General features: G+C 39.7%; 1 protein-coding gene across 1 annotated transcript; it reads left to right on the forward strand.

Moving 5' to 3' along the window:
* Positions 1-1,167: 1,167 nt before the first annotated feature.
* LOC134626867 (uncharacterized) lies at positions 1,168-5,830 on the forward strand. Its single transcript, XM_063472758.1, has 6 exons — positions 1,168-1,238; positions 1,979-2,111; positions 3,333-3,568; positions 3,674-4,750; positions 4,864-5,032; positions 5,533-5,830. The coding sequence occupies exons 3-6, from the start codon at positions 3,358-3,360 to the stop codon at positions 5,663-5,665; spliced, it is 1,590 nt and encodes a 529-aa protein (XP_063328828.1). The 5' UTR covers positions 1,168-1,238; positions 1,979-2,111; positions 3,333-3,357; the 3' UTR covers positions 5,666-5,830.
* The last annotated feature ends 13,675 nt before the right edge of the window (positions 5,831-19,505 follow it).

Consider the following 19,505-nt stretch of genomic DNA (forward strand, 5'->3'; position numbering starts at 1 on the left):
TTATTTAAATTATTTAAGCAATGCTTCTGTTCAGTCATAATGCTTGGATTCTTTATGTTTCTTTTAATTGCAATGTGATACTTAGACTAGACTACTGTTTTGGGTTAGGTTAGCAATGTCTCATTATTTCTATGGTTACTCTTCTCCACGGAGCTGTAAGCTACTGTAGGCTACTCTCTGTTGCACTTAGCGCGCCTAATTTTGAATGTGCATCTGAAGCTCGTCTCTGATTGGATAATGACGTGAGGGCGGGAGGAGAAGAGCGCCTAGTTCATGACTATCGCTAACGAGCCAGCAGCACCATTTGCTGAGTGGAGAGAGAAGACGGGAGCAGAAAACGTCGAACTTTTAGCAACTAAGTTTGTAGGACAAATTACAAACATACGATTTCAAGTGGTTTTTTGAGGATCTGAGTTTGTTCGTCAGAAAGTTTGCACGGTAAGTTTTATATCTTGGCGACTTTTTTTCGAGATAAAAGCACCAGTTGATATTTAGACCAATGCGCCATAACCTAGCGCTAGCATGCTAGTTCAGCTGAAAAGCACGGGCAAACATTTGAAGTACTAAAAATGATCATCTGCGTCTTTTGTAAAAAGGTATTGGTCACATTAAGAGGCTATGTACTACATTGCAGAGTGCATAAGAATGAGCCTTTTTGTCTTTTTAAATGTGTTGGCGCCAATTGCAGTCAAACATTCACCACGTACTCTGCTTTCAAGGGGCATTTTTATCGTGTGCACAATGCACCTGCACTTCAAGCTGCTCCTAAAGCTCTTGTTGCAGATTTAAAATGTGCGGTTTCATTATGTGCCCGCCATTTTCAAACAGTGAAAGAGCTAGTGTCTCACTTAAATGATCATATTGCAGAGGGCAGGTCTGTGTCATGTCCAGTAAGTGGTTGTAAGCATGTGTTTACAAAAAAGTCATCATTTACTTCTCACATGTGTAGGAAGCATAAAGCATGTTCCCCAGATGGTATTGATGACATGTACAAGGAATCTCAACCTCAGCCCCCAAATGACAGTACAGAATATTCGGAAAACACACATGAAGCCATGCCATCTGCTAGTTCAGCCAGTGATATGCCAGAGAACGATAGTCAGTCTTATCTCAGAAACATGTGTCTGTTTTACCTTAAACTGCAAGGACAGCTGCTAATTCCTGCCTCTACTATACAGACTATTGCTGAGGAAATGCAGAATGTGCACGAATTGGGTCAAGCCTACAAAATAAATAAGGTAAGTTGTTTACTAAAAAATGAAATGAACCTATCAGATGAAGCAGTCACTAAAATCTGTGACTGCATTAAAGAGTCAGATTTGTTCTCTGCTTGCCATCAGGGACAACTAGGAACAACACACACCAGAAATCAAACATTCAAGAAAATGTTTAAATACACAGAACCCAAGAAGGTGCCATTGGGAATGGATGAAAACATGACAGAAAAATTTGCTTACTACATACCAGTGGGAGAAACTCTGAAGAGCTTTTTAGAGTCACAGTTATGGAGGGATACACAGTCACAACAGTTTGGGGGTCCTGATGTAGAGATTTTTAAGGATTTATATGATGGAAAAAATTTCAAATGTCACCAGTTCTTTAATGAAAACCCTGAAAGCCTCAAACTGATTTTGTACCAAGATTCATTTGAGGTGGTGAATCCCCTGGGTTCTGCTAAAAAGACGCACAAACTTCTTGCAGTCTATCTGTCATTAGCAAATTTACCCATTCATTTGCGTTCAAATACAGATAATATGTTTTTAGTCTTGTTGTGTGTTGAGAATGACTTCAAGCGTTTTGGAATAGCCAAAGTTTTTTCAGAGTTGTTGGCAGATCTGAAATCCTTGGAGACAGATGGAATAGATGTAGATGGAGAAACAGTAAAAGGGGGTCTTTACTGTATTGCTGGGGACAACTTGGGTTCTCATTGCATAGGAGGGTTTACAGAAAACTTTAGCTGCTCTCAATATTTTTGCAGGTACTGTGAAGTAACACGAAGTGAGTTTTATGCTGATCCGAATGCCTGTGGTCCTCCACGCACTCCAGAGACATATGACGCGGCTGTTGCTGATCTCCAGTCTGAAACTATCCAAGACGTCAGAGGAATAAAGGTAAACTCAATCTTCAATACCCTTCAGTCTTTTCACGTATCCCAGCCTGGTCTCCCACCTTGTCTGGGTCATGACCTCTTTGAAGGAGTTGTGTCATATGATCTAGCACTGTACCTGAAGAACATTATAAAAAATAAAAAATGGTTCACATACTCCCTTTTAAACAGACGCATTAAACAGTTTAAATATAAAGGATCCGAAGCACTTACAAAGCCATGTACTGTCAAACCTGACGGATCCAAATTATCAGGGCAAGCCGTTCAAAACTGGAACCTTTTGAGATTGCTGCCAGTTTTGATTGGTGACAAAGTACAAAACCCTGAGGATGAAGTATGGCAGTTAGCTCTCCAGTTGAAAGACATTGTGGATCTTATTTGTGCTCAGAGCATTTCCTTGTCCCAGATAGCATTTGCTGACATCTTGATCCAAGAATATTTGGAGATGAGAAAGATGTTGTTTCCTGGAATTCAACTTAAACCCAAGCACCACTATTTGCGCCATTATTCAGCACTGTTGTTGAAATTTGGTCCATTGATGCGGTTATGGACGCTTAGGTTTGAATGTAAACACAGTTACTTTAAAAGATGTGCCAGACACTTGAAGAGCTTCAAAAATATTTGTCAAACTTTGTCAACACGTCATCAGATGTATCAGGCTTATCTTTTAGCTGGGCAAGAATGCCGTGAACTGCTGCAAGTGAAGGAGAGCTGTGTGTTTTATCCCAACCTCTACAGTCACACTATTCAGCATGCAGTCAGGGAGTTAGCTTTTTCAGAAAGCAATACCACAGTTACCACAGACATTCAGTACAAGGGCACTGCATATAAAAAGGGACAGTTTCTCGTGTACAGAAATGACGAGTGTATGGAGTTTGGTGAACTTCTACTCATCTTGATTCAAAATGACACATCTGTGTATGTTCTAATGGATATCCACAAAGGCATCTTCCTCTCAGAATACCATCTGTATTCTGTGACAAAGGACAGTCTTGGGTTACAGTGTATCAACATTAATGACCTGCCTGATTTCTATCCTTTGGTATCATACATTCTTGAAGGATACCGAGTCATTCCACTAAAGCACAGTATTGTGGCAAAATAATGTCCAACTAATAGCTCACTTCTCACTGTAAATAGTTTAACATTAATATAAGTGTTACCTGATCCATACCCTGCTCCATTAAGTGTATGAACTGTATGTGATTTTCTATTTTGTTTGGAGGTGGCATTTCTTCTTCAGTGCAAGTATGAGTGACTCAGAGCGAACCTTCCTAGATGTCGCCATCACGGAAGTCCTACCAGAACTTCAAGCGGTGAACAAAAGCATCCTGGAAGAGCACTTGCAGTCCATTGGAGTTGAGACAAGTGATGATCTACTCTTCGTAACGGAGGCAGATTTGATGACAGTATTAAGACCTGTACAAGCAAGAAAGCTTCTTTCTGCTTGGAAACAGAAATGTAAGTAAAAACAACAGACAACTCTTCAAAATAAAAAGTAGAGATGGTCATGGACAGACATACAGTGTGAATCGTAATTGTATTTTTGTTTTTTGTAATTTAAAGACCAAACTCCAGAGAACAGCTCACTGTCATCTGTGGAAGCCTCATCCACCCAGTCGCTGTCATTGCTCTCTGTTTCACCCCAAAGTCTATCGTCGACCTCCTCCAGCAGCCCAGGATGTGACACACATTGGGATGACAACTTTGAAATTCCATGGAGTAAACTTCCTGCAGAAGTGGTGCATTTTCTGGAGAGGGGGAAAAGGCCTTGCCCAAAACTGAGGAGGCAAATGGTCCGGATTGTTGTGACTGAGATGATGGAAAAATGCCCTCATGTAGGTAGAAAACATTCAGTTGACGTTGCAAAAAAAATGGTGGCAAAATATCCCAATTCTCTGCAAGATGTAATAGAGGGTGATATTGTTGGCGCAGGCTACCTTTCCCTTGTCAAACAGTTGCAGAACAGAATTGAAAATGTAAGGCGCACTTCAACACCCAAAATAAGAAAAAGAAAACATCAGACTGACTCAGACCACACAGACGAGATCCCTTTGGAAGAAAGAGCAGCAATGCAGGATACATACGGGTGCATTAAATGGAATGTAGAATTTCTGCCTCTTGAAGAAACTCCAGAGAGCCAACAGCAAAAGATGGAAAAACTCAAGGTGATGTTCCAGCAAGCTGATGCCAATCCAGATGAGGTAAAAAGTCTAATGAAGTCCACTTATTACACACAACGTCAGCATGTCAATCAGGGGAAAAGTATCAAATGCCTTAGAGAGGAGTGGCCGTTTTGGTTTGATGAACTTGGCATGTCTGTCCACTTCAAGGAACTTACTGGGATTGACCTCAAAGAGACATTCACACAAAATTTGGATTTGAAGGGGAAAAGGCTTCTGGACTACATGACCACAGTTGCTGTCAGCAAAAGCAAGGCGTTCCTTCAGACTTATGCAAGGCTTCAGAGGATGCGGGGACCGCAGAGTGGCTGCTCAGATGATGTGAAAGAGATGGTCCTGCTTCTGCTCAGCTACTTTGAAGAGAAGGAGGAGTCCATGCTTTTCTGTGTTGAAGATACATGTCTGGCAGATGAGGTACAACTGGAGCAAGTGCCTCTGACACCCACTATTATTGTGTGTGGTAAGTCTGTTTCATAGCTCTCTCTCTCTCTTTTTTTTTAAAGTGCACTTTTTATAGAATGTCATGTGACTGCCGTGCTTATTGATATACCCTGTTAAATAATTTGTTCACAGGACAGTCCTGCTATTCGTCAAGAAGATACATGCTGAGTATTGATCGGAACCTCGTCAGCACAAACATATCCTCCTTCATTTCTGCACTGTGCCTCATGTTCGGGAGCTACTACAATTTTAACATCCATTATCCATCTGAGCTGGCTTCCACTCTAGAGTTTCTTCAGAGGTGAGCAAATATGGCTTTGTTATTTCTCATAACTGAGACTCTGTGATCTGGAGTCTCGCTTTGTTGTGGTTGGAGTCCAGGTCTGGCTCTGAGTCTCGGTCGGGTTTGGAGCCAGATTCAGTGTGGGTGTTTGTTTGTTTGTTTTAATAAAATATCAGTCTGAATCCGGGTCCAAGTCTGGCCGAGACTCAGGGCTAGACCAAAGGTTAGCTGACGTCTGACTACCTATAACCTTTGCTTTGGATTTTAAAAATGCTAGTGTGGTATATCACTGCAAAAGACACTTGTGAAGGGTGCCAATACTTTTGACCATGCATTGTTCACTTCCCCACAGCATTTTGGTTATACTTTGTCTTGAACGTGGTGAAACCAATTGTTGTTGCAGTTTGGCCATGACTGTGTATATATGTGTATATACTTAATTTTTACTTACTTTGTACTTGTATTTTAACTGATCAATTATAAAATGCTTAATAAACTTTTATGATTTTATTCTACAGGTGTTTCTTCTCCATAAACCCAGAAAAAGGAACCAAAGTAGAGAACAAAAACTCAAAGCGTCGTCTCAGTGTGAACCCTCGAGTCCTCACCCTGATTCAGGATCTCGCCGACCACGAGTGGCGCCAAGCCTAAATCTTGACTCTCTGTGGACTCTTAGTTTTACTTTGTTAATTGTGTTCCACAATGTGTACTGAAACCTTTTACTGGTCGAATGCATGAAGCCAATTCATGAAGATTTTCTTGCTTTGAAGGAATGTTCTTTATAAAAAAAAAAACATGCTGCTACTGCAGTGTAGTTTTGTTTCACCACGTGGTTTTCGGATGTGTTTTCTGACCAAGGCCATGGTTGTGGTGACAGCAGGGTGCGTGTTGCGTTGCATGGTGATTGTGCCAAAAATGATCATAATGTGATTTTTGTTTTAAAGTCTTAACAGGTTATTTAACTTTTTCTGGTAGAGGGTCTAACAAATGCTTGTTTCATGAACATGGTTCTTGCTTTGCAGGAATGTTCCACAGCTTTTATAGCTTATATTTTGATTGAATTGTGTAGTTGCTGTGTGCCCTGCATATTGTTAGTTGGAAAAAATGCATCCAATTGCTGTCATTTGGCTAACCTGGCTGCAAAATAAATTTCCCAAAAGTGAAATTTTCCTCTCTTGTGTTTTCTCAAGATGTATTTTTGCATGTTTGGGTGTAGGCTTAGCAGTAATAAATTTGCTGGTGTATGGTTAAAAATTTACATTAAAACATAAAAATACAACATAATAGATTTTTATGTATATTATGCACAGTTTCACCGTTGTTCTACCATTTTAAATTGTTTTTTTGTTCGATATTTTCCTGTTAATTTTACAATTTATGGATCCACAATAAGCATTTATTACTTGTAAAAGATACAGGAAATAGTCTATTTATATATAACATCAATTTGTGAAATTAACTTCTTTTTTCTGTAGATTTAACAGTTTTAATGTGAGTTTCATTCACTGTAAATCAATTTACATATTGCATATGTAAAGCGACATACTGTGCTGCTGTATTTTTTACAGGAAGTCCCTGGTAACCCCAGCTGCCAGCGTTTTCCTGTAAAAACAGCACTTTTTTTTTTGCAGTGCAGGAAAGTAAATCTCCAAAAGTTGATTCTGTTCATCTGGACGTAGCATTTTGTGGGAGAAACGTTTGGTCTTGAGACCACTTGCGACATTCATGAGTGTCATCACCAAAAACAGCTTATTTTTGTGGCCATTACTTTATTTCTTTTAATCTCTGTTTATTATCGTTGTTTAACAGCTGCTAACATCGTTTATTGAGATGTGCACAAGATCTTTGTTCTGTAATGTTCTGTGTTTGAAATAAAGTACGTAAAAAAAAAAAGGAAAAAAAAGTAGTTTTTTCTGCCATCCCGCCTTAAACGAACTGTGATTAATATTTGCAATGGAAATTACACATGATATAAAAAATTACACATAATGAAATCAGCTGTTTTTTTTGAAGAAAACAAATCATTTAAAAGAGTTTTTAAGTACAAAATTGGCCTTTACATCTGATCTGTTTCACTGTGTCTAATAAGCTTCATGCAGCTGCGCACCAGCAGAAATCACTACATGACTGAAACACAAACTTCATGTCTATATTAGATAGTGTGCACAGCTCACGCAGTGGATTGGATAACAACAAACAGGTTAGATGTTAGAATGCTTTTATTTTTACTTTAGTTGACAGAGTTTAGAAGAGAACAAATATGAAAGCATCATTTGATCATGTGTGGAGCATGTTCAGCATCTCCATGCATCAACATGATGTTTCTCCTCCTGTAGGAGCGCTGCAACATTCCTGGAGAAAGAAACCTGACATTTATATTTGTCCATGCACAACTTTGCCAAACACTGGGGACGAACCTCTATGACCAAACGTCCATCCTTGGACTCTATAAACACACAGAGCTGCTGAGCAGAGGGAACTATAGGGACTCACTCCCTGCTTAGAAACAGCATACGGGCTTTTCAATAGCGTCCTCCCCGCCACAGTCAGACTGATGCAAACAAAAACTACTGAACAATGTGCAACAATAACCTCACAAAGCTCAAAAATGTGCATAACTGTACGACATCTGCAATGTAAATATCTTGTAAAGGGGGTTAGAATGTATAATCTATCATTTACAGTAGTATAGTATTTTGTATTGTCTTATTTATTCTTGTCTTTTTCTAACACACTTACTGTGACTGAGCGAGAGCGCTGCACAGGACTCCAACATGCCAACAAAGAACCTGCAACCTTAACTCCTCAAAGTTGTCAGATGTAAGTGGTAGCTTACATTTAGTGTAAATCTTTTATGTAAATGTTTATTTAGGAGTATATATTTGGTTGTGATTTTAATATTAGGCAAAGAAAAACCAAACAGCTGACCCAGTCTCGATGGACGTTTCCACTTCATAAATGAGTCATTTAGACAAAATCACTTCTTAACTCTTTAACACACTGCGTCCATTCAAAACAGGCTTTGTTGGATTTATCTCCGAAGCCACAAAGACGCAGTACGCCTCTCCATTACAGATGTTTGGTGGGCAGCATTGTACAGTTTTAACATTTATTTAAAATACAAAATATAAGTAACTATATTCAGTTACAGATATTTATGTTATGGAGTAGTTCTATTTGGCCTAAGTACATATGTAAGCAATCAAAGGGGATTGTGGGTACAGCAAATCTTCTCCAAACATTTGTGGATATCTTCCCAGTAACTTTGGGGCAGGACCAGAATACATGGTAGTGATTCACCTTTGGACTTTGATGGGATTTTTTGGTTTGGGGTTGGGAAAAAACAAACCATCCAAACTCTCTCCAGTTGGATGAGCAGGTTGCATTTTACATAACAAATCATAACAAATCCCTCAAATTTGTGTCATCTATTACTGAGCCTGTATCTTTGTCCCATTTCTTTTTAACATGTAAGGTATTGGTGGATTTGTTTTCTTGAAATCCTTGATAAAACTTTCTGAACAATTTTCCAAACTATAGTATTATTATTATAAGAATTTGAAATACTTTTAGAAGTCTATTGCTCTTTTCCTCAGCATTGGTCCCCACAATTTCATTACATCTAGTTCTCATCTGTAGGTATCTAAAGGAATCTTGATTATTTAAACCGTGTTTTGTCTTAAGAGTCTGAAGTTCTGCTAGTGCCAACACACGGTTGAATGTGAAATAAAAAGTAAGGCCTGTCGCTACCCGATCCGTACCGGAAACCCGCATGCGCAAATCCTACGTCACTTCCTCTCTTTGCCAACATTGCGACATTCAATATATTTGAATGATGCGGTTAGCGCCCGGTTAGCTCCTAGCATTTCTCAACAGCTCTACCTCATTTTCGACTGCCCGGGACATTTAAACAGTGGATAATCCGTGTACAAACAAAATTCACGCTTTTCTCCTCAACAGAGAGCGTCTCCGATTGAACAACAGCGCCGTAAAATAAGAAGAATGGTGCCGAATTACCAACTTAATAATACTGACTTAGTAATGTGTCACGTAAAGATTCATCAGTCAGATTAAGCGTTTTCTGACAATTGACAGTGATAGCGGACATCATCATCACTATTCCAATCAATCCTCTCCACACAGACAAGCACAAAAACAATCGACTATCACTAAATCAAATTAAACATGCATTTGTAATGACGCTGCTTCAGTTTACAATACGGTTCATTCGTTTGGTCAGCAGGTGGCAGTATCCTCGAACACTGGGGAGTAAGCTGCCATTAAACGAACAGAAGAAGAAGAAAACCCCTGCACATGCGCAGTACGGATCGGGTAGACCCGATTTGTACGGTCCGACTTTGCACATGCGCAGTAAGGCTCGGGGAGTCCTAATCCGTAACTATCTTTTTATTTTTTTGTTTTTGTCTACATTATATTAAACGTTTCATTATCGGAAACATTTTAAGAGACACTTATTATTCTTAACATCTTAACAGATACTCTGACCAGTAACTATCGTAAAACGCTTCGACCGGAAGTAGACACCTTTCGCGCATGCGGGGTACCGATCGGGTTTCCGGTACGGATCGGGTAGTGACATTGTCGCTACCCGATCCGTACCGGAAACCCAATCGGTACCCCGCATGCGCAAATCCTACGTCACTTCCTCTCTTTCCCAACATTGCGACATTCAATATATTTGAATGATACGGTTAGCGCCCAGTTAGCTCCTAGCATTTCTCAACAGCTCTACCTCATTTTCGACTGCCCGGGACATTTAAACAATGGATAATCCGTATACAAACAAATTCATGCTTTTCTCCTCAACAGAGAGCGTTCCCCGATTGAACAACAGCGCCGTAAAATAAGAAGAATGGCGCCTAATTACAGAGTTAATAATACAGACTTTGCAATATGTCACGTGAAGATTCATCAGCCAGATCAAGTGTTTACTGACAATTGATAGTGATAGCGGACATCATCATCACTATTCCAACAATCCTCTCCACACAGACAAGTATAAACACACTCGACTATCACTAAATCAAATTTAACACACGTTTGTAATGACGTTAATTCAGTTTACAATAGGGTTCATTCGCTCGGTCAGCAGGTGGCGGTATCCTCGTACACTGGGGAGTAAGCTGCCATTAAACAAACAGAAGAAGAAGAAAACCCCTGCACATGCGCGGTACGGATCGGGTAGACCCGATTTGTACGGTCCGACTTTGCACATGCGCAGTAAGGATCGGGGAGTCCTGATCCGTAACTATCTTTTTATTTTTCGTTTTTGTCTACATTATATTAAACGTTTCATTATTGGAAACATTTAAGAGATACTTATTATTCTTAACATCTTAACAGATACTCTGACCCGTTACTATCGTAAAACGCTTCGACCGGAAGTAGACACCTTTCGCGCATGCGGGGTACCGATCGGATTTCCGGTACGGATCGGGTAGTGACAGATACGGTTAGCGCCCAGTTAGCTCCTAGCATTTCTCAACAGCTCTGCCTCCTTTTCGACTACCGGGACATTTAAACAATGGATAATCCGTATACAAACAAATTCATGCTTTTCTCCTCAACAGAGAGCGTTCCCTGATTGAACAACAGCGCCGTAAAATAAGAAGAATGGCGCCTAATTACAGACTTAATAATACAGACTTTGTAATATGTCACGTGAAGATTCATCAGCCAGATGAAGTTTTTACTGACAATTGACAGTGATAGCGGACATTATCATCACTATTCCAACAATCCTCTCCACACAGACAAGCATAAACACACTCGACTATCACTAAATCAAATTTAACACACGTTTGTAATGACGCTAATTCAGTTTACAATAGGGTTCATTCGCTCGGTCAGCAGGTGGCGGTATCCTCGTACACTGGGGAGTAAACTGCCATTAAACGAACAGAAGAAGAAGAAAACATCTGCACATGCGCAGTAAGGATTGGGAAGTCCTGATCCGTAACTATCTTTTTATTTTTCGTTTTTGTCTTCATTATATTGAAATGTTTCATTATTGCAAAAATTTTAAGAAGTACTTATTATTCTTAACATCTTAACAGATACTCTGACCCGTAACTATCGTAAAACACTTCGACTGGAAGTAGAAGCCTTTCGCACATGCGTGGTACCGATCGGGTTTCCGGTACGGATCGGGTAGTGACAAGGCCCTCCAACGCCCATAGACTGTGTGCACCTTAGCATGTGCTACTTCCGGTGGGGAAACTCCTGTAGGGCGCTTCGTTTCCGGTGTGATATTCGCTCCTTGTTTACGGTCGGGTTTTCCAAAACAAGTCAACCAAATGGATGAATCAGAATCAGAATACTTTATTGATCCCTGGGGGAAATTATTTTTTTTGTTACAGTGCTCCATTATAAACCAACATTAACAAAACAGACAACACGCTAACTAAGAATAGTACAATATATATATATATATATATATATATATATATATATATGTACATAAGTCACACAAGCAGCGATTTACATTTCTCGAGATGTCTTGGGCATTTACCAAATATATCTGTAGATGATGTTCATTGACTTGTTGATATTTTTTCCCCCGCGCTTCAGAGAGAAAGGATTCAAATTTTATATTTCTCAGTATTTGTATAGAGCGGTCCCTCGTGTATCGCGGGTGTTATGATCTAAAAATAACCCGCAATAGGTGAAATCCGCGAAGTAGCCAACTTTATTTTTTACAATGATTATAGATGTTTTAAGGCTCTAAAACCCCTCACTACACACTTTATACACTTTTCTCAGACAGGCATGAACATTTTCACACTTTTCTCTCTTGTTTAAACTCTCAGTTCAAACCTTTGTAGAAAAATAAGTCCAGTATTACAGAACGAAACCAAAGATCAAACCCTGTTTTCAGGTCCAGAACATTTAAATAGAGCAGCTGCCAGAGAATTCAACATTAATGAATCACTAATGAATCAATGAATCAGAAGTCCAACTTTTTGTGCGATGGTTATCTTCTTCAGAGTCACACTGCTAGCCATCGATATCGCGATTCTGTACTGTACAGGAGAGAGGGCACGGAGGAGATCGACAATGGTCTGCAGCCAATCAGGACGCAGAACAAAATGCGATGTAAAAAAAAAAAGCATGCAAAATTGCACTAAAAAAATCTGCGAAACAGCGCAGCCGCGAAAGGTGAACCACGTTATAGCGAGGGACCGCTGTCATTTTGAAGGTAAGTCACAACATACCCGTTGCAAATACTAATGCATAGAGACCCTTACCAGCAATTGTTTATTTATTTTTTTCTGTGGCTTTTTTTTTTACGGTTTGCTGACATGCTGTGTAGGTGTGTACTGATATCGACATAACGAGGAAACATCTGTGACTATTGTTCACCTGTAGTTTGAATGCTGAACATTTGCCTGTTTAAATCATAAGCACTGTCACTATACAGAGATGTGCTTCTGAATGTGGACGATGTGTCTTCTGCATGCAGTAATGCAGTTCTGCTTGTGTTGAGTGATGTAAACAAACAATCGATCTACACGCTTCAAACGTCAAAACTGATCATTAGATTTTTTTATGACACAGCAGTGGTGAGTGTTCCCACCTTCTGCTCTTTGTAACTTAACGCGATCTTTCCGTTTTCGTGTTTTGGAGATGATTTTGGAGTATATCTTCGCAGTAGCAATTGACCGCAAAGTAAAGCTACCGGAAATGTACAACCCTACATCCGGTCTCAAACCAGGAAGTTAGCATTTTCTCGTGCACAGTGTCTATTCTCTGCATCTCTGTGTCAAACACACACCGTCTTAGCATCATCTCTGCCTTGTTTAGTTCTCTCTGCACACCTCATTCCAGATCGTAAAAGTTCATTTTATCCGGGGATTTCAGGGTCTTTCAGATACGACTTTAATTTGAAATCTGCTATCATGGTTGGACCGGAGGGCCATTAGTGGCTCGTTCTTCTGTTTCCACCTAGATTTAAATGCTGAATCGCATAAACAAACTAATGGCCTTAACTGGGCAGAACAGTAGTAGTGCTTCAAACATGGTAACAATAGACCGCCCTGTCCTTTGGCAGCAGTAGCGTGCTGTATCTTACCCTGGGAGGGAAATTATCTTGTCCCCTCTGCAAACTGTTGTTTTGAGACTTCAGTGGGGAGAGTTTGATAAAGATCGTGGTCGAATGTTGATCTTTATTCATTCTGTTCTGTTACTTGGACCCGAAGTTCAGACAAGAGTTAAACTTCTTTTTTTTCTTTTTTTTGTAATTGAAGTCTTTATTTGTTTTTATTTAACCAAACGAAAACAAACCAAACCAACAAACAAAAAAAAAGACAGCTTCCAATGGTTAATTCACCTTTCTATTTTCAATAGTTACTATTAGTACACAAAAAAAGGGACAATAAAATCTAATTCTTAAGTTATTCCGTTACTGAGTGCCTAAACAAACATACAACACAGCAAGCATAAGATTTAACTAAAGATATTTGCCCTGACAAAATAAAATCCATCAATCTCAGCCCAAAACACGTCCCCATGATTTGTCAAAACCCTCCATATCATCATTAATCCTACCCAAGAATTTTTCATACGACACCATTTTCAGCAGATTTTCTTCCCACCTATTATATTCTGGAGGAGATGGCTCCTCCCACACACTGAGAATAACTCGGGCCGCTGCGATCACCCCCACCTTTATAACCACAAAATCATATTTTGAAATCCCAGGTAACACCAACCGATCCCCTAATAAGCGCAGTCTTGGTGACAAGGGTATTATCAAACCAATCCACCTTCATAGTCTGTCCAATATTTTTTACCAAAAGGGACGAACTTTCCCACATTCCCAAATAGCATGCATAAATGTCCCTGGATCTGAGCTATATTTCCAGCATGTATTATTGGGACTGATTCCAACTCTATAAAGTTTAGAAGGAGTGAAGTACCATCTGTGCATTAATTTGTACTGAGTAAATTTACCCCTGGCCTCTCTTATATATTTATCGGAGAATGACAAAATTCTACACCAATCTTCTTTAGAAATCAAATCTCTCTGCCATATAATCCTCAGGTTTTCACATATCTCTTTTTTAGATTGTTAAACAGTTTGTAGAAAACAGCTGCTCTGTGTGCTGTACTGGACAATTCTAAAAACTTCACCACCGTATTTGTGCTTTGAGTAAATTTTCCTTTGGTAATACAATCCCTTATTTCTAAATATTTCCAAAAATTATTTTCTCTTATCAAACCATATTTTTGGGTTATTTCGGCGAATGACATAAACACTCCCCCTGAGTAAAGATCATTTATCCTGTGTATGCCTTTGACAAGCCATTCCTTCCAGTACACCATTTTTTCCCCAATCTGTACAGCAGTGTTGTTCCATAGCGAGGTATAAGGTTGTCTTAAATGAGATGCTCCACACATCTTGTGCATCTCTACCCAGACAGCCTTAGAGTACCCGAGCTCTGGGTTATCATGAAAGTCTTGTCCATTAATAGCTGAGCCCTGTGAGAGAACATCCAAGGGTGTAACAGGGCTCACTAGTTCCTATTCGATCTTAATCCAGCTCAGCTCCGTCCGATCCTGTCCAGTGCTTGGCCAGTCTTGACATTTCAAATGCTCAATTATACAACTTCACATTTGGAAGGGCCATTCCCCCAATGTCTTTAGAGGCCCAGATTGTCTTTATATTCACTCTTGGCTTCTTGTTATTCCACAAAAAATCTTTAATTAGCTTCTCAAATTGACTAAATATGTGTAAAGGAATTCTTACAGGTAACATCATGGAAACATAACTGAACTGCGGGGCCACCATGATTTTAATCACATTAATTTTACCCCATAGTGTAAGATTCAGTTTACCCCATTTATCCAGATTTGTTTTTATCTTTACGAGGAGAGGTTCCATATTTGAAAGCATAATATCCTCCAGTTTGGGGTTTAATAATATTCCTAAATACTTCATACCTGAAGGTAAATACTTAAAATTGAATGGAGTGATGCATCTAGAATGACATGATGCTGATAGTGGAATGCCTTCCGATTTGTACCAATTTATCTTATAACCTGACAACCTTGAAAATGACTCAACACATGTGAGCAGCGCTGGCAGAGACTGCATGGGATCCGTTAATACTGCTAAGATGTCGTCAGCATATAGAAATAACTTGTGCTCCATACCTCCTGCATGAACACCTCTGATATCCCTGTTAGCTCGAATAGCTAAGGCCAGTGGTTCCAGAAATATTGTGAAGAGCAGCGGGGACAAAGAACACCCCTGCCGGGTCCCGCGAGTGAGATGGAAAAACTCTGACACCAATCCATTTGTCAAAACTGCTGCCTTGGACTTGAATATACAGTTTTGACCCAGTTACAAAATCCAGGCCCAAACCTGAACCTTGCAAGGGTTGTCATAAGGAAGCCTTCTCGGCATCAAGCGAGAAGGCCACAACCGGGGCTAGACTAGATTTGCTTTTGTGCATGAGACGAAGAAGTCTAATGTTATCACCTGAAGACCTATTCTTAATAAAACCAACCTGATCACCACTGATGATATCTGGTAATATAACCTTTGTCAAAACTTTGCGATCGACTCCTAAGAGGCTTACTGCCGGTAATTTGCCAGGTCATTAAATGTACTCGGTAAGGAGCCTATTTCTAGTGCCTCAAGATAAACTTTATGCAAGACTGGAGCTAAAATATCAATATATTTCTTATAATACTCAATCAGGAAGCCATCCAAGCCTGGCGATTTCCCATTTTTCATTGATGAGATCGCAGCTCTGACCTCTTCTTCAGTTATAGGCGCATCCAGTCTTGTTTTTTGTTCCTCAGAAAGAGTAGGTCATTGTAGACCTGAAGAAAATGTCCTCACCTCCTCCTCATTAAGTGCACCAGCAGAAGTATACAAATCTTGATAAAATGATTTGAAAATTGAATTTATTTCTTTTGATGAGGTTACCACTTGGCTGTCTTAATCATAGATCATCGTCATCATAGATATATTATGTACATTTTCTTGCTGCTTCAGTTGCCTTGCTAATAGTCTACCATTCTTTGTTTTAAGCCTAAATAAGGCATATTCCGCCTTTTTGTTATAAATGTCATTCAGCTGGTGTTTTAATTTACAGATAGTCTGGTATTTATCATTTGAGTATTGTCTCGCTAAATCCTTTTCCAGTTCATGTATTTCTTTATCTCTCTTTTCTTAACTTTTGTCACATATGCAATTATCTTTCCTCTTATATATGCTTTAGACGCTTCCCAAACTGTGGCTACTTTGTCTGCGGAGCCCATATTGATTTCAAAGAAACTCCTCACTAAAACTTTTGTTCTGCAACAACATCGTGTTAAGCCTCCAGCGACCCGTCTTTGTTCTATCTGTGTTTAAATCCATTTGCACCTCTACCGTGGCATGATCACTAATGACAATGGCACCAATCTCACAATCTGCAACTGAATCTACCAAAGACTTTGATATTAAGGCGAAATCTATCCTTGAACATGTTTTATGACAATTGGAGTAAAATGTATATTCCCTTGAACTAGGATTAACTAACCTCCAAATGTCTACAAGGCAAAGGTCCTCCGTCAGTAATTGAATAGCCTCTCTGTCCCTGGGTGTAGACCTACCCCTGGGTTTGCTCTTATCAGTTATCCCGTCCATCACCTGGCTGAAATCTCCGGCCAATATTACCTGCCCCTTACGATCACCTTTTTTCTTGTTAATTCTGTGAAAAAAATCTGGCTCTTCTTTATTAGGTGCATAGATATTACACAAACCCATTCGAACCCCATTAATTAAAGCTTCCAAGCATATAGTGCACCCTTCTTTATCATTATATTTTTTCAGCAACACGAAGCTTAATTTTTTATTAATAAGGATCAAAACACCATTTTGTTTACTCGAGTATGAAAAACAGAGCCACCCAGTCTCGTTTAAACTTTTTTGCCTCTTCTTCTCCAGCAGTGTGGGATTCCTGAATAAATGCTATGTCTGTGTTTTTAGATTTTAAGTATGTCAGAACCTTCCTCCTTTTAACTGGGTCCCAACATCCTTTCATGTTCCACGATATTATTTTAGTATACCTGTTCATCTCTTTCTAATAGAAATGGGGGAAGGACACTCCCTGCGCGCTTTACAACACAACACAAATATATACAGAGGCACTTAATATTACAAAACCCATCTGGTCCCATCAAACTAGCTGTCTTAAAAAAACAAACCTGAACAAAACGAACATCCTCCTTTGCATAACAACCCAGAACAACGTTGCTAAGCAACCCCTCCCTCCTACCCAATCCTAACTAACTTTAACTTGAGTCACTAAACTGTCCTTGGTCCGTGAGACACGCTGACTGTCCGACAGCAGCACAGCCGTCGCAGCCCCGTTCTACCCATTGTTTATTTGTTACCTTATTTTTTTAAAATTCACATACACTTCTCCGATCTGTTACATTATGTCCCGCACTCCTCTAAGTCGACTCCTGCAGAAATTTCTCGGCCTCTTTTCCGTCTTTGAATGTTTTCTTTTGTCCGTTCCACGTAAAAATAAGCGTTGCAGGATACACCAGCCTATGCTTCACTTGTAGCTCTCGGAGACGCTTCTTCACTGGGTTGAATACTTTCCTCTTCTCCGCCAGCTCTCTTGTAACATCTTTAATAGTGGTGACATCTTTTGCTACAACCTGAAGAGTAGCATTCATTTTCTTAATTTCCTCAAAAATGTCCCTTTGGCGCTCGCTCCCCGTACCTTCCTCCGCTGCTGCTGGAGAGGCGGCATCATATGCAGGTGTGTTTTCGGGTGGCTCTGGAACGAGGCTAATGCTTCTTCCTCGTGGTAGCTCCCTTGAAAAAGTTTGCTTTGTTATTATCTGCCATTTTTCAAAGGCTGTAATCCTTGAAAAACTTCAAAGTCGACAAGGGCTACAACTGAAGTGTACGTTTCCAAATTCAGAACATTAATCAACATGTCACGGTTCTGGGTCTGTTGGACCCAGTATTTTGAGTTATGGTTTGGTTTAATTTTGAATGATGGATTGTTTTCTTATTCTCTTGTGATGGTGATGATTATTAGAGTTTCATGTTTCTGTTATCCATGTTTTAGAAATTGTGGTTTCATGTATAGTTCAGTTCCATGTGTCATGTTCTGTCTGTCTCTGTGTTGAGTCCGTGTCTTTGAGTAGTGTTTCATGTTTCCTGTTTTATTGTGAAAGTCTTTGTCTTATGTTAGTGTGTGCTGCTTTGTTTCCCCTGTCTCGTTAGTCCTGATCTCTCCCAGCTGTGTCTCCCTCCTGTTGCCCATTCCCTCATTACTACCCTGTGTGTATATAAGCCCTGTGTTTTCCCATGCTCGGTGTCGTGTCGTACCATCAGACTATGCCTGTGTGTTTCCGTGTCAGTGTTTCAGTATTCCAGTATTCAGTACCATTGCTCAGTTTGTTTTGTTTTCGCACCAGCAATAAAGCTGTGGTTTTAAGTTACAATTCAGTGCCAGAGTCCTGCGATTGGATCCACCTCTCCATCTGCCTGCACACAGAGCCCTGACACAACAGGCTTTGGGAGCTCCTCTAGTGTGCGGCCATCTTCCTCGGCAGTCCCACGTGACTCCGTTAAACTTCACTTTTTAGTTCAATGAGCTGTAGTTCTTTTTTATTGTCACCCCAAGATATTTTATGGAGTTCTTATCCCATTTCAGATTATGCTTATTTTTTAATTCAATGCCGTGTTGGAAGTTTTTTTTATTCCAAAGTGACGTATATCTTGTGTTTAACCTCCACCGAGTGGTGAAAGCCCGCGGGGGGGTTGAAAACGATGCAGGAGTCAGGCATTCCCACCGGCTCTAACAGGCCTCGCCTCCCGGTCAGCTGACCGCTGGTTGGGTAACATGGTGTCTCTGAAAACATCAGAGCACTTTTGCAGATATGTGATGTCTCGATAAATCGAGCAGATATTTGAAGATCACACATTTGCATTCTCATCGTAAATTATCTTTTAAGTTAATTTTGTGTCACAGAAACAGTAATATTCATAAAGTTACTGTTCCAGTAAAACTGACAGTGAGGGGTTACAGGACAATGAATCATATATGTTTTATCCAGTGTATTAATCTCTGAGAACATCTTTATTCAGTGCTGTCTGTATATTTGGTCCATTTGTGTCATCATGAAACACTGTACTGAGTTCTCTCACAGATACGGGAACATCACAGGTCCAAACACAGGATATGGAAGAAAATTTTTATTTATTTATTTAACCTTTATTTAACCAGGAATGTCCCATTGAGATTAAAAACCTCTTTTTCAAGGGAGTCCTGGCCAAGAGGCAGCACATTTCCAAACAAATACATACAAACAAACAAGATTAAAAATTACACAAAACAATTACACATTATTGAGGCAGTCTGTAGGCCTTTGAGTTTAGTTTTAAAAACATTTAAAGACAACAATTCAGTCAGTTTCCAGTCTTTCTGTAACAGGTTCCATGAAAAAGGCG

This window comes from Pelmatolapia mariae, linkage group LG5 (genome assembly GCF_036321145.2).
Source record: "Pelmatolapia mariae isolate MD_Pm_ZW linkage group LG5, Pm_UMD_F_2, whole genome shotgun sequence".
In the NCBI taxonomy this organism is placed as follows: domain Eukaryota; kingdom Metazoa; phylum Chordata; class Actinopteri; order Cichliformes; family Cichlidae; genus Pelmatolapia; species Pelmatolapia mariae.

Coding starts and splice junctions, on each gene's coding strand:
- LOC134626867 (XM_063472758.1), top strand. CDS start 3,358: ATGAGTGACTCAGAGCGAACCTTCCTAGATGTCGCCATCACGGAAGTC. Junction 3,569..3,673: donor TTCTGCTTGGAAACAGAAAT/GTAAGTAAAAAC, acceptor TGTAATTTAAAG/ACCAAACTCCAGAGAACAGC. Junction 4,751..4,863: donor ACCCACTATTATTGTGTGTG/GTAAGTCTGTTT, acceptor ATTTGTTCACAG/GACAGTCCTGCTATTCGTCA.